The 15,877-nt window shown below is 38.2% G+C and overlaps 1 protein-coding gene across 3 annotated transcripts in view; it reads left to right on the forward strand.

The window, feature by feature from the left end:
- The window catches only part of LOC120082833 (Molecular chaperone Hsp40/DnaJ family protein), an 84,503-nt gene that overhangs the window by 3,481 nt on the left and 65,145 nt on the right, over positions 1–15,877 (forward strand). For all 3 annotated transcript variants that reach the window (XR_016531234.1, XM_039038165.2, XM_090316285.1), the window contains 2 exons: positions 14,500–14,595; positions 15,166–15,290. Coding sequence is in view for 2 of the 3 variants with exons in the window: in XM_039038165.2 (XP_038894093.1) it covers positions 14,500–14,595; positions 15,166–15,290 (221 nt within the window). In the remaining variant the exon portion in view is untranslated. The remainder of the gene's footprint in view (positions 1–14,499; positions 14,596–15,165; positions 15,291–15,877) is intronic.

The following is a 15,877-nucleotide window of genomic DNA, read 5'->3' on the forward strand; positions in this document are numbered from 1 at the left end:
GATTTACCTTGCACTAAGTCTCTTTGGTGTTCTTGAGATGTAAGCTGGATTGATGTTGCTGCTTTTGGGAAGTCAGGTGGTCTCTTGATTAAGTTGTATACCACAAACCTTCACCAAAGACTCAAATTTGGTAGGAACTGGATGAGAAATCTGCTCCTTAATCGAAGAAGCTTCATCTGCGGATTTCAGTGGTAACTCCACCTGATTATCTAAGAATAGATTATCATAGGCTTCAGCAAAATAATCTTCCATTAGATAATAATTCTTTTCTAATTCAATATGATGGGTCTCTTCAAGAATTTGGGCTTCTTCCACACTGCTTAGGCTCATGATTAAATCCCCATTCGAATCAATATCATTGGATGGTTGTGTAGGAGAATCTGAAATCAAAACTCCCTTGGTGAAAGAATCTCCTGAATTTGATGATGCAATAGTTGATTGACTAAAAACGGGACCTAGATGTAATAGTTGATTGACTAAAAACCGGACCTGCACTTGATGATCCTTTATCTTCCATTACTTGTTCCACCTTTTTTAAATTAATAAAATTTGAAAAGTCATAAATTTTGATGAGCCTCGGTTTTACAAAACAAGTTGCCATCCAACTCCCTCTCCCCTTCAATCTGCCTGTTGTGCCTTCACTTTAACAAAGATCCTCTCCACCTCTTCTTTTCGTGCTCATACTCAGCTTGGTGCTGGGACAAGTTGCTGTCCATCTTCAATCTCTCATGGGTTATGAGCAATGATTTCAGGGAAAACGTGCTGCAACTTCTAACTGGAACAAGTCTGCATAATTCCAGCCGATTACTTTGGTTTAATGCGGTCAAAGCTCTCTTGGCAGAATTATGGTTTGAGAGAAATCAAAGGGTGTTATATGATAAATCTCTTGAGTGTCAAGATCGCCTCGAATCTGCCCGTCATCATGCTTCTTCATGGAGTATCCTCTCCAAGCATTTTAATAGCTATAGTTAAACGGATTTCAATCTCAATTGGAGAGCTTTTATCTCCCATCCCAATGATGGATCTTAGCTTAGCCAGCTGTTTGCTCTCCCTCGTCTAGTTCAGCTTGTCTAATTTTAAGTTTTCCCCCTTCTTCGGCCATTGTTTGGGCCTAGTTATGCTGTTTTGTCTCATGTTTTTGACTTCTCTAATTAATAGTTTTATTTCTCGTTTCTTTATATGTGATGAGGGCGCTAAGGGGGTGTCAACCTAGTTGAGATGCTTGGGTGCGCCTGCTGATCCTTAAGTCTTAGTTTTTGCTTTGCTCATCGTATAATCCTCTTGTACTTTAGGCTTTAGGTCACATTTATCTTAATATAATGAATCGTTTCCTTTTCCAAAAAAAAAAAAAAAAAAAAAAAAAACTTGGAGGATCAAAAGAGGGAATGTGTCTAAATCTGAGGAAAAAATCATCAATCTTGGCATTCTCGACTTCTTTTATTGAAAAGGAAACAAAAAATTCATTGATGTAATGAAAAGTGACTAATGCTCCAAAATACAAGACCTCCAATTAGAAGACAAATATTAGAGACAAGCACAACTGATGATGATGAGTCATTGACTAAGCTAGAACCGAACCACAAAGATTCTTCTTCACTTGAATATGGGCTCCTGTGCAATCCAAAAGATTTGAAGTTTGGGTAGAAATGCTAATCAACCCCCAAAATGCTTTCTAGTAGCCTCAAAGACATTGCTCTTCCAGATAGTTAACGATAAATTGGACATCGAAAACCATCCTCCATATCCCACAATGACTTCATGTAATGAATGCTCATCTCTGGACCATTTCTCAATCTTCAAATGAGAATCTCCAATAATTTTTCATTTTTCCCTCAAAATTCAATCCAGCTTCTCTTGCTTTAAACTTCACCATGGCCTTACCAGCCATAAACGAGTTTTGTACTTAGTATTGGAAAATACTCTATATTATTCATATTAGAGTTACACATATATAGATGAACAGAGAAACCCTAATCTAGGTATGTACAGTTACGATAAAGGACAACTATGCATAAATGACAATGAAGACAATGAAATTTTGGATAAAGTTTCTTCAACACCAACAAAAATGGATGACCCAAATGGTAGTGATTAGTGAACTTCAAGCGGGGATATAACTCCAGAGCAGGCCATAACTTTTGGTATTTGGTGGTAAAAAATGTAAAAGCCCCCCAACTCAGATCCTCTACCAAGAATCTTCTTTGTCATATGATCCTGAAACAAGCAGTAAACATGAACAAACGAGACAAAACAGTTAAGGTCATGAGTAAATTTACTTACAGAAATCAAGTTAAAAGATAGTTGCGGAAAATGTAAAGCAGAAGATAGAGAAAGAGATGGGGTGAGATTAATGGTGCCAGATCCAAGAACAGGGGATGTTGATCTATCTGCCAAAGTGATAAATAGATATGGGACATGGGAAAAAGATGTAGAAAATAAGCTAGAATTACCTGTCATATGGGCTGTGACACTAGAGTCGATGATCCATTTGGTAGATGATGTAAGAAGGCATTGATTTATCTTGGCTCAACCATAGTTGCAATAGGATTAGACGAAAATGGTGCTTGCAATGACTCTTGGTACACCTGAAATTTAGCAAAATCATCTATAGAAATGGTGATCGACTTCTCACCCATATCATTGGTGGAAGAAATCTGAGCAAGTTGAGGCCGTTGGTTCTTATACAACAACTTTCTACAGTCACATATGAGATAACCATACTTATGGCAGTAGTGACATACAATCTCTTAAAAGCCCGGTCTTTGATTGTCATAACTAGTTCTCTAAATACTTGTGTCCATCCCTTTAGTAACTTTGGGATTATTATTTTTGCTAATAAGAGCACTGTTGGATTGAGGAGCAGACGAACCAAATTGAGAACTCACTATATAAAGAACATGACCAAATGCACCTTTCAACAATGGGATCTCAGAGTCAATAGTATGTGTTTTAGCCATTCCAAATTTAGGTAAAAGTCCATTCAAGAAAATCATAACAGCCATCTGGCTCGTTGAGCTTGTTGAATATTTACATTTGTGCTAAAAGGTAATAACAAAGCAAGCTCCACATCTTTGTCTTCTTAAGTCTCATAAAATAACTCATAACAAATTCTTCTTTCTACTTTGCACGAAAAAACTGCATGCATACTTCAACCACTCGATGACATACTCTTTTCCGGAATATAGAAATTTGTAAAAATTCTAATATCTCCATCAAGATTGCAATGATGAACCAAATCAACTACCTCACTATCAATGAAATTCTTGATTTGAAGATACAATCAAGCATCATCTCATAGGAAGCTTTTCCACATCATCTGTTGGTTGATCCTCAATCATATGATCATCTATATCAGTAATTCGTAGATAAAGTTGAATTATTTGACTCCAATCGAGCCACTTCCTTAGTTTGATCGTTATGAGATCAAGTTAAAGCTTCTTCATGGCACTCTCTTTCCAAACATTTTGCAGATTACTCAAGTCAAGACATTTGTTTAAATTAGAATGCATTTATCTCCTCTTAAATTAGTTAAATCTTGGATTACTCTTTTTGTACCGACAAATTTTAGTTGATAGTTTTATATTTTGTTTCCTATTTTGTACTCTGAGCATTAAACTCATTTCATTATTTCTGATGAAAAGTAAAGAGAAGAGAAAATGGCACACACTTGTTACGTGGAAAACCCTAGTACAGGGAGAAAAAACCACGATGTAGAGAACTTTTATTATAATAATGTGATACAAAGTAATGCCCAAATGCTACAGTTTAAATAGAAAAAGATGAAACCCTAGGATACACATGAAAAGACGAAAATGTCCCTAGGGCAAATATTCTATTTTTCAACACTCCCCCTCAAGTTGGAGCGTAGATATCAACGAGACCCAACTTGCTAACACATGAGTCAAAGAGTTGTCGTGATAGTCCTTTTGTGAGTACATTTGCAATCTGTTGACTAGAAGGAATATAGGAAACACAAATATTTCCACTATCAAGCTTTTCTTTGATAAAATGTCTGTCAATCTCTACATGCTTCATTTTGTCATGCTGAATAGGGTTGTTTGCAATGCTTATAGTAGCCTTGTTATCACAGTAGAGTTTCATTGGTCCATCATGACTTTGGTTAAGATCAATTAGGACCTTTTCCAGCCATATTTCTTCGCATATCCCAAGGCTCATGGTCCTGTATTCAGCTTCGACTATAACGACCTTAGTTTCCTACAACATTCTAGGACGCTACTTCATGCATGCATAAACTCAATCTTACAATGTCCTTTAAATCATCAAATTAAAGAGCCAAGATTTTATTTAATAATGCTCAAACGAGCAACGATGGGAAAACATAATTAAATAATAATGAATAAAACTAAAACAAAACAAAATAAAATAATTTACTAGGCGGGGTACCCCTAACTTCTACTAGAACATCTATTTGAAATTAAATAATAAAATTGATATATTTTGCATAAAAGTGAAAGACACCCAACTCCTAAACCAGAATTTAGAACAGAATACTATATGCGGAAGCAGTGAAACGTCCTAATGGCCAGATCACGGATCTCTCTTGTCATGTGCCAGTCTGTCTCTGTCATTACTCTTACCTGAAAAATAGGGAGAGAAAAGGGTGAGTATAAAAAATATACTTAGTAAGTGGCCCACCACTGGGCCCACTCAATGACCTATTAATTTATCCATTGGACCAAAAATGCACAAAGGCATCATAAACATAGGCATAGGCATAGGCATAGGCATAAGGGGCGAACCCGAAGGCACGCTTTCGTAAGTAGTGACTCAAAGGTCACAACATAATTACAAGTGGTGATCCCAAAAAGGACACCATTCATAAACATAGGGTGTGGCCTGAAGGCTCACACATGCGATGTGCATGGTCCAATGGTACACTAACAGTCACTAGAATCTCATATGGACATAAGCTTACAAACATCCAGTACATAATTAAACATAAACATGCAGTTAAGGCCATGACTCAAGATCAGATTTTAACACCGTTCCCCATATTTCCATCAACTGTTTCAGTCTGCTCATAACTCATACATCAATACTTACCCATAACTCATACTCAGTACTCAACATCAAGCCTTAACACATTATATCCATGCTTCAACCTTATCACAATATCCTTTAATCCTTACATCCAAATTCATCACAGCAAGAAATACTTCAAATTCAACACATCGAATTCAGCATAAAACCCATAGCAGATTTCATCACAGTTTCACATATGAAATAAGAAATATCTCACAGTAGGCCTAACAACATCCTAGGGCAACCAGCAGTAAACCACTTACTTCAGGATAGCTTACTGTCCAAAACAAGACCCTACTCCGTCGAGGACTTCCTTTACCGACACACGTTCCTGAAACCAATTACAAAATCCATAGGTGAATGTTAGCTTAGGCCCAAGAATCCTCAAATGACAATGGGCTGCCAAGAAAACAACTTACCCCCAACAGACCACCGGATTGCCGCAAAACGACGACAACCGACACTATTCCGGTTTGCAAAACGAACTAGGGAAACTCTGACGCGCGTCGGGCTTCAACTATCGACGTGCGGCGGACGAACAGCAGCGTCGAAGAGGCTCGCGCGACTGGGCCTCGCGCGAAACAGAAGCAGAGGGCACGAACTGGAAACCTGCGGCGCGGAGTAGAAGCAGACGGCGCGGTTGGGCCCTGTACGGAACGGACGGCGTGGCTTGCGTCGGGTCGAACGGCGGGCGGATCGGAAGAGGAGACGACCGGCGAAGGCGACTGTAGCATTGGGGGGGGGGGGGGGGGGCTGGAGGAAGAAGAAGAAGAAGAAAGGAAAGGGAAAAAGAAACCCCCTTTTTTTTGTCCTTTCGCACGCATCCCAATGCCAATTTAAAAACCCTACTTCTCTTCCTAAAAATAACCAATATTCCCTTCATATGTTTTTCATAAGGAGACTGCATAAATTGGCTAACCACGCTTACTGTATGTGCAATATCTGGTCTCGTATGGGAGAGATAAATGAGCTTCCCGACCAAACGTTGATACCTCTCCTTGTTAACTGGTGCACTACTACTCAGATCACTTAGCTTAGTATTTGCTTCCATAGGAGTGTCAACTGGTTTACATTCTGTCATACCTGTCTCTTTAAGCAAATCTAGCGTATACTTTCGTTGAGAGACAAAGATGCCTTCCTTCGATCGGGCCACCTCCATTCTGAGAAAATACCTTAATCTTCCAAGATCCTTGATCTCGAATTCTTCAGCCATCCTTTTCTTCAATCTGTCTATTTCTGAAGCATCATCCCCCAAGATTACAATGTCATCAACATACACAATTAGAACTGCCATTTTCCTAGACACAGACTTCTTTGTAAACAAGGTGTGGTCTGAATGTCCCTGACTGTACCTTTGCGATTTTACAAATGTAGTAAATCTGCTAAACCAGGCCCTCAGAGACTGCTTCAACCCATATAAAGACTTCTTCAGTTTACAAACTTTGTGACTGAACTGTTTTTCAAACCCTGAAGGCGGACTCATGTAAACTTCTTCTAATTCGCCATTAAGGAAAGCATTCTTCACATCAAACTGGTGCAAAGGCCAATTCTTATTAACTGCAACCGAGAGGAGCACACGAATTGTATTTAACTTTGCTATTGGAGAGAAAGTCTCTGAGTAATCTATCCCAAAGGTCTGAGTGACACCTCTGGCCACTAACCGTGCCTTGTACCGGTCGATCGTACCATCAGGTCTATACTTAACAGTAAACACCCATTTGCAACCAACTGTCTTGTGTCCCTCAGGAAGAGTGACCCGTTCCCATGTGTCGTTCTTCTCAAGAGCTTTCATTTCTTCAATGACAGCGGCTCTCCACTCAGGAATTTCCATATCTGCATATATGCTGCTCGGTATTGAAATAGTGTCGAGGCTAGTAGTTAACGCTTTGAACACTGGAGACAGGTTACTATAGGGTATATAACTCTGCATTGGGTACTTGGTACAAGACCTCGTTCCTTTCTTAAAGCAATAGGGATGTCAAGGGAGGCATCATGATCTTTCTTTTCTTCTGACTTCTCGTCACACTTAGTATCTTGCTTTGTCTTAACTAGGTCTTTCTGATCTTCTGACTTCTCATCATACTTAGTATCCTACTTTGTCTCATCTGTACCTTCTTCAACATTTTTAGCCTGAACTTGGGGTTCATTACTGCCTTCACCCGTACCAGCCATATTCCCAGTACTGTCATTGTTACTGTCAGTACTATCAATGTGATCAGTGTCCACATTAGTCACATTCTCGGTACTGTCTCTACTTACACTACTTTCAACACAAGCATTATCACCATACATATTATCATTATTAGGAATAAAAGACTTCGTACTTGGAACTGTCACTCGTTCTGACTCATGTACTGGAGCCGGAGAAGTGATCGGCGGCACTATTTCCTTTCTAAGATTTCTCCTATAGTACGTGATCCATGGAACTTGCTCGGTAGGAAGAATAGGAGCATTGACACTTGTGTCGGGAATGGACTCAGAAAGGTCTAGCAAGTAAGAACTTAGACCCTAGTTGGACTCTTCACTTATACTCTCCTCCAGAAGAGGACTAAGGGGGAAAAAGGGACGGTCTTCGAAGAAGGTGACACCCATGGAGACAACGTACTTGCGGGAAGAAGGATGGTAACATTTGTACCCGCATTGATGAAGGGGGTATCCCACAAAAACACACTTCTGAGCTCGAGGGGTAAATTTGGTTAGATTAGGACCATGGGTATGGACAAACACAACACACCCGATAGTCAAAAGGGGTTTGGAACTTTAAGACCCGAGAAGGCATTTGGTTTATTAAGTGAGCTGATATCAGAACATCATCTTCCCAAAGATATGACGGAAGAGAAGTGGATAGCATGAGTGACCGAGCAACCTCAATTAAGTGACGATTTTTCCGTTTAGCCACGCCATTTTGTTGCGGGGTATAAGCACATGAACTTTGATGGATTATTCCTTTAGAGGCAAGGAATTCCCCAAGGTTATTATTAAAGAATTCCCGACCATTATCGCTCCGAAGAATGGTGATTCTCGAGTTGAACTAGGTTTCTATAGAATTGTAGAACTGCTGGAAGACAGAGGTGACTTCGGACTTGTCAGTAAGGAGGAAGACCCGGGTTGTGTGGTTGTCTATAAAGGTTACAAACCACCGTTTGCCAGTAGTGGTTGTAACCGGAGATGGACCCCACTCATCACTATGAAAAAGGGTGAAGGGTTTCGAAGGTTTATAAGGTTGGGGTTTGAACGATACACGAGGTTGTTTAGCTTGGACACACACATCACATTTCAAGTTAGAAACATTAATATTATGAAATAGGTGAGGAAATAAATATTTCATATAATGAAAACTCGGATGATCGCGACGAAAGTGCCATAACATATAATCTGTCTCAGAATTGGAAAAACAGGAAGACAATAAACTAGTCCTATCACAAATCCTAGAGGAGGTATCTTCAGTAAGGAAATAGAAATCCCCATCATGCCGGGCAGTGCCAATCGTCATCTCCGAGTTCAGATCCTGAAAAATAGTAGAGCATTGGGTGAGAAGATAACACGACATTTCAAATCTCTGGTAATCTTATTGACAAATAGTAAATTGTAGGAAATTTTGGGCACATGTAGAATGTCTTGGAGGGCAAAACCCTCAAAGGGTGATAAACGGCCTTTCTTGGCCACAGGGGCGAAGAATCCATCAGCGATCCTGATCCTCTCATTCCCAGCACTCGGGTAATAAGACAATAACTGGTCGGACGTGCCAGTTAGATGGTCTGTAGCTCCTGAGTCTAGAATCCATGGTTTTCTACCATTTATATTAACAAGGCCACAAGAATGATGCGTACCTGATTGTGCGATTGCACTGATACCCATTGTACTAGAGCCGTTCTGACTCGTCTCTTGATTTTATGGTTGATGACCAGCTGTAGATTCACTTGCTAAAGCACGTCCAGGTCCTGATTGTCGTCTTTTACCATTTGGAGGACGACCATGTAGCTTTCAGCATTGCTCCTTAGTGTGCCAGGGCTTCTTACAGTGTTCACAGACTGGAGGTACTTTTCCATTCTGTTTGTCAGTTCCTGACACTTTAAACGCAGTGGAATCTGTTGATTTAATTACTGGGTTATTCATGGCATTAGACCTATTTTCCTTAAGACGGATTTTAGAACATACTTCCATCAAGAAGCGAACTGGGCGAGTTCCCAGAATTCGACTTTGCACAACATCAAATTTTGGGTTAAGTCCTGCCAAAAAATCATAGACCCGGTCTGTCTCTTCGGACTGATAGTACAAAGCTCCTCCACACGGGTAGCTCCAATTCAATTCTCGACATAAATCCATCTTTTGCCAAATCACAGACAACTTATTGAAGTAAGCTGTGACGTCCATGGTCCTCTGTTTACATTCATGGACTTGTTTACGGAGCACATACAGACGAGCTCCATTTTGTCGTGAGGAGTACAACTTTTTCACAGCCTCCCAAATATCCCTTGCAGTAGCAGCATACAGCAGGGGAGTTCCAATCTGGGGTTCCATACTCCCTATTAACATAGATCGGAGTAGAGAGTCCTCTCCTTTCCATACGCGTTCCAGAGGGTTGCCTTGTCTAGGTTTTGGTATTTCACCAGTCAAATACCCGAGTTTATGACGACCCTTAAGAGCCATTCTCAGCAGGATTCCTAGAAAATAATTGAGCTGTAGATAAAGTAGGGAAAGAAGTTACCGGGCTTTCTGAATAAGTTGGGCAATTAGAGATTTCTCCCCGATCATTTGACGTAGTTCCAAGAGCCTCTCCAAGATTGGCCATCTGCTGCTGTATTGACTCATTTTGTTGTTTAATCTGAAGTTGCAACTGGGCCAACTGTTCAACGTAGTCAGATCCGCTTGGCTGGAAAGGATTAGAACTGCTCGATTGGAAGGAATTGCGAGCGATTCTGGCAGCCATATGTGACGACGACTTGAGAACATGGCTTGAGAGATCGAAGCTTGTGGCTCGGATCGGCGCTGACTCACGCAACTGGGTGTCACATCTGGACATCAACGCCTGCTGTCTGACTACGTTCATCGCGTGCGGTTGGGTGTCATCCGACGACTGGAACATCAAGGGCTGGAACATCACGTTCGGCTGGGACTTTGTGGGCGGTTGGACATCGAACATCGAGGGCTGGAACATCGCGTGCGGTTGGGACTTTGCGGGCGGTTGGACCTCGAGCACCAGCGGCTGGAACATAGGCGGTTGATCCGTGCAATCCGACCTGTTCGTGCGGCTAACTAGGGTCGGAATCAGCAGACCCGTGCAATCCGAAGCTTGATCCGTGCGGCTTGTCAATGGCTGATCCAATCATCTCCTAAAACCAGGGCATCATCATCTGAAAATACCGTTCCATGGCTGTTTTAATGACACCCTCGATTTTTGTGTTCGTAGTGCTAGATGGCCCTTGCGATTCTCCTGTTGGGTTTTCCTCAATGGTGGCCAGGGTTTCATCTTGCTCTGATACCATGATGAAAAGTAAAGAGAAGAAAAAATGGCACACACTTGTTACGTGGAAAACCCTAGTACAAGGAGAAAAAACCAGGATGCAGAGAATTTTTATTATAATAATGTGATACAAAGTAATGCCCAGAGGCTACAATTTAAATAGAAAAAGATGAAACCCTAAGGTACACATGAAAAGATAAAAATGCCCCTAGGGAAAATATTCTATTTTTCAACAATTTCAATGAAAAGTCTTGTTTCCGTTAAAAAAATCATAGTATCCATTTAACTTGTGTTCTGTAATCTTGGTGGCAAGAGGAACTACATTAGGCACCACCACATGTTTCATTGCGTTCTTTAGAAACTCACACAAGGATAGAAGATCTCACAAATCAAGAAACAAACTGAATGGAAGCAAAACCAGAATCGGAAACTAGGGAAAACAACACCAAATTAGAAAAAACACCAAGAAATCCTAGAAACAAAAGTGTATTCTTCAAAAATTTGAACACACGAATAGCGATTTACCAAACCAACTGCACAAAGGGTTTTTCATAACAAGTCTTTATCGTGAGATGATAGGCTCGGTTCTTCTCGTTTGAAGGTCTCTTCATGGTGTTATCTCTCATAGGATTCTTGTATTTTGCGCATTAACCTATTTTCATTTCATCAATGAAAATTGCTTGGTTGTTTCCTTAAAAAAACAACTGGATAGAATTGCTGAAAAATAAAAGAGGAGATGAACTCAAGTGACAGGAAGCAAAACTAAGCTCCCACATGCCAGTGAATGATATACCTTGTCAAATGGTGGCGACACTCCTCATGAGATTGGTGGGATTGATGGATGGTCGCTCTAAATCGATGACCCAAACTCCAAAACCCTAACCCAATCTTGTGAGAACTAGTCATAAAAGAAAAATCTAAAACCATAAATTAGGCTCTGATAGGCTACTTAATATTGGAAAATACTCTCTACATTATTCAGACTAGAGTGACACATATATATATAGGTGAACAAAGAAACCCTAATCTAGTTATGTACAATTATGATAAAGGACAATTATACATAGTAACATAAATATATATTATAATAAGTTTAATCTAATGTTGGTTCCAAAATAATTTTCTAAAGTTTAATGAATTTCTCCCCGTCGTGCGCACACAACTTGGAAACTGTTTAAATCTCATTGAAATCAACTTCTACCATGTCTTTTTCTTTTATGGACCCAGACCGAGCTTCTAAATTAGAACTTACATGGGATCAATGTTGTTGACTGCGTTTCATGCTCTGATACCAATTTGATGTAGACTACGAATCTTGGAGAATACTTGATGGAAAAGTATTATTCATTCTTCTCATATTTGAGGGGAAGACTCCAATTTATAGTATTCTAATACAAGTGGGGTAAAAAGGGAATTAACCTAGAATATTACCCAATTACCCCCGTTCTTCTTATATCACTTTCTCTATATGTGGCTTTTCTCAAGCTTAGTTGGCGTTCAAGTTTTATGTTAAAGCTTTGGTTTGAAAGAGTTCAATGGTCTTAACATGATAAGCATCTTCATGGGATTACTCGCTTTGGTTTAATAGTGGTTCAAGCCCGTGAAGTGAATCGATTTTATTTCTCCTGCTTGGTCATTTTCTCCTTGTCTCCTCTTTGTATTCGTTTTGGTAAAGTTTCCTTGTACTTTGAACATTAGCCTCTTTTCATTTGATCAATGCAAAGCAGCCTTTTCTTTTTTCCTTTTTTTTTTTGGGAAAAAAAACTAATAAAATCGTGATCTTTACAAATACTTAAGAATGTGTTTTGGACATAGATACTCTTAGTTTTCATGATAATCTAATACTTAAACTTGAAAACTGGATGGAGAGTTGGTTGAAGGCTGAGGATGAAGGGTAGTAGGAGGATAGAGAGCCCATCCAAATGATCTAACAAAGCGTCATGGAGCATTTCCTTAACAACCAACCAACCAACCAACCTGTTTAATTATTACCAATTGGAGCCGTTACTATTGGTCTATAACCAAAAGTTTTTATAACAATACATTTGAGAATTCAACCAAAACGATTCTTTTTTGTACTTAATTGGATAATCCCAAACTCACCCTTAGCATGTCAAAAGAAGTGTGATGTTAATGAATACTGCACAAGGTCAATGAAAGCTTCCTCAAACCAAAGAAGATGCTCATGGTGAATTAACAATGGAGAAAAGGTGAAAACCATTGCTTTCTTTAATCTTGAAAAAATCCAACCTAAAGAATTGATGAAAATGAAATATTTTTCAGAGTTTTTTGGTCTTCCGTGATGCAATATTGTCAGGTTTTTGGTTTGATGTTTCTCTTTATTTGGACTGGTTTCTTTTGGTTTCTTATGGGGCTCTCTCTCTGAGTTTTTTGTGCGTTGAAGGTTTTCTTTGTTTTGGCCAGTGTTCTTCATTGGTTGTGTTTGTCTCTAATTTATCTTCTATTTGAAAATTAGTCTCTTTTAATTATATCTTTAGGATTGATATGGCGACAGGGTGAATTGCAAAAAATTACCAAGTATGCAATCTACTCATGACAAGAGATTGGCTTGGTTTGAAATCATTGCTAGTTGACATTTGGTTTGGAAGAAATCAACGAGTCTTCCATGACAAGAGATTGGCTTGGTTTGAGCGGTTTGAGACAGCCCAGCTGAATGCAACTTCCTGGTGCTCACGCTCTAAGCATTTTGCAGAATATTCAATTCAAGAATTGAGCATAAACTGGCGGGCATTCATCTTTCCAGCTCCTTAAAGTCCTCTTCCATGTCCTTGTCTTCTTTTTGGTTGCACGGTGTTGTGTGCATTTCAGATAGAATAGATTTTATTTATGTTTTGTAGTATCTTATGCTCGGGTTGTATTCTTGATATTTGGATTCTTGTTTGGTATCATTGTTCATGATTGTTCTTTTGTTTATTTTGGATATGATGAGGGTGCTATGGGGGTATTAACCTAGTTGAGATGCCCGGGTGCACTTTTTGATCCTTGAGTTAGGCTGATTGTTCATTCCTCTTATAATTTGAGCTTTGTCTCATTTCATTATCTTAATGAAGAGATTGTTTTTTTTTTTTTTTTTTTTGTAAAGTATGCAATCTACTCAAAAAAAAAAAAAAAGTTACGGAGATTAAAAAAATAGAGAGAGAGAGAAGTCATGGGTTTTATTTGGTTGTCTTCGCTTCATTTTACTTATTATGTCTCACTGTACTTTGAGCATTAGTCTCTTTTCATTTATTCGATGAAAAGTTTTGTTTCCTTTTCAAAAGAAAGAGAAGACACTGATAATTTTATAGTGGTTCGGAATCCCTACTGCTCCACAAGACTTTTCTTTGAGGATTTTTACTGCAACTGTTCTCTTAAGGGTGATAATCAAACCAAGATCACTTCTTTTATAGGTTCAAGAGTCAACTTCGATCCTTTTGCAGGTTTAGGATCCAACCTATATCAATCCTTTTAACGGGATCAGGATCAAACCACTATATATTCAATCATTTTTCATTAAACCGTTACAATGACATCTTTTCGGGATCAAGAGCAATCCTTACAAATAATTTGGAGATGAAGAACAAGATGGAAAATACTCTCTTCAAGAGTGGATACACAAATCGAATCTCACAAACTTTATAAGAACAATTCTTACAAGTAAAAGCCTTCTAATGGGTATGAAAAGTACAAAATGGAAGCAAAAAATTGCTAATAAAATTGGAACAAGCTCTCGAGAGATTGTTGGATTTGTATGATTTTTTCAAGAATATTTTAAATTTTTTTGGCTGTTAGATAGGACTTGTAATTGTTAGTTTTGTTGTCCTTTGGTTTTCTTTCACTCCTCTATGAAGTTTGAATCGTTTGAGCAGTAACCTCTTTTCATTTATTAAATGAGAAGTTTCGTTTCTTGTTTAAAAAGAAAAAAAAAAGAAAAAGAAAAATGATGATCCCGTATTTCTTTGCATTCATGTGATAATGGAGTAGTTGTGTAGGTTTTATCAGATGATGAAAAAAGATCTTTATATGATCAATTCGGGGAGGCAGCTTTGCAGGGAGACTATGGTGTAATGAGCCGTGGTTCAAGAGGGGTAAGATTATTGCTAGCACTTTGCTGACAAGCATATGCATCATTGCTGAAATTATATATACACACATACATATATATATACATATATATATATATATATCCAGCATATCATAAGATTTCCTTTCTGGAAACTCTGCACTTTCCAAAAACAGAAAAAGAAGGGGAAGGAGAATAGTCATAGATATTTGATTTTTTTCCTAATCTTCTTAGCAAAAGAAGACTAAGTTATTTTGGTAAATACATCCAACCAACTCCAATCCTTGATTCCTCTTTGGATAATAGGTATTGTAAATGGTATTCCTGTCCAATTCAATAAAATTATGTTTCGTAATTTCACTATCCTATGACTAGGAATGCTTTTATTCATATTATTTATAATTGATTCTTTACTTTCAATAGGACCATATATATATATATATATATATATATTATGTATGTATGTATATGTATATATATTTTGGGGCAGGGGGAGATTGAAATATATTTGAAAATTCTCTTTTCAATTTGCTTCAATTAATTTTCCTGACAATCAAATGATTCTTAAGCATTTTGTTTATTAAATACTTTTTAGGTCAATCCTTTTGAAATTTTTGATGCATTCTTCGGAGGATCTGATGGACTTTTTGGAGAAAGAGATGGAATTGGAGGCATCAATTTAAATCAGAGGAGTGGAAATATTCAAAATCTTGATATTTAGTATGAGATTGCTCTTTTTTTTTAATTATTTTTTTTTAGATCACTACTAGAATAATTTAATTGTATATTTAATCATTTATTCATACGCTTAAACTCAACCTCCAAATTTGCAAAAGGCCCAACATGTGACTAACAATATTACTTGGAGAAAAAATGACATTTCCAAATTTGCATACAGTACCTCCCCTGATATTATGTCAAATCCCATATAAATACAATTGATAATACACCCATATAAATACAAGAAAGAAAGTCTCACGAAAGGAAAAGCATAATCTAGCCTAACCACATCCTCTAGACTTTATGTCTAAAGTATTATAAAAATAGAAAAGAATAATTTCTTAATTTGTTATTTACAACAATGCTTTAACTTTAACATTAATTTGCATCAGTCCCTACTTGGTCCAAAAGCTAACTGATAGTTTATGATATATTTATTCTTTAACACCTTCATTGTTAGTTAGCATGAGATTATAAGGTGTCTCTCTTACAATTTGTATTCAATAATCAACAAAAGCAACCCAGGGAAATTACTCAAGCTCCCAGCCAGCTTGAAAGGGCTGGAGTTTCCCTACATTGATTTTCCC

The sequence above is a fragment of the Benincasa hispida genome, chromosome 8 (genome assembly GCF_027475165.1).
Source record: "Benincasa hispida cultivar pf3 chromosome 8, pf3_genome.v1.1, whole genome shotgun sequence".
Classification (NCBI taxonomy): Eukaryota; Viridiplantae; Streptophyta; class Magnoliopsida; order Cucurbitales; family Cucurbitaceae; genus Benincasa; species Benincasa hispida.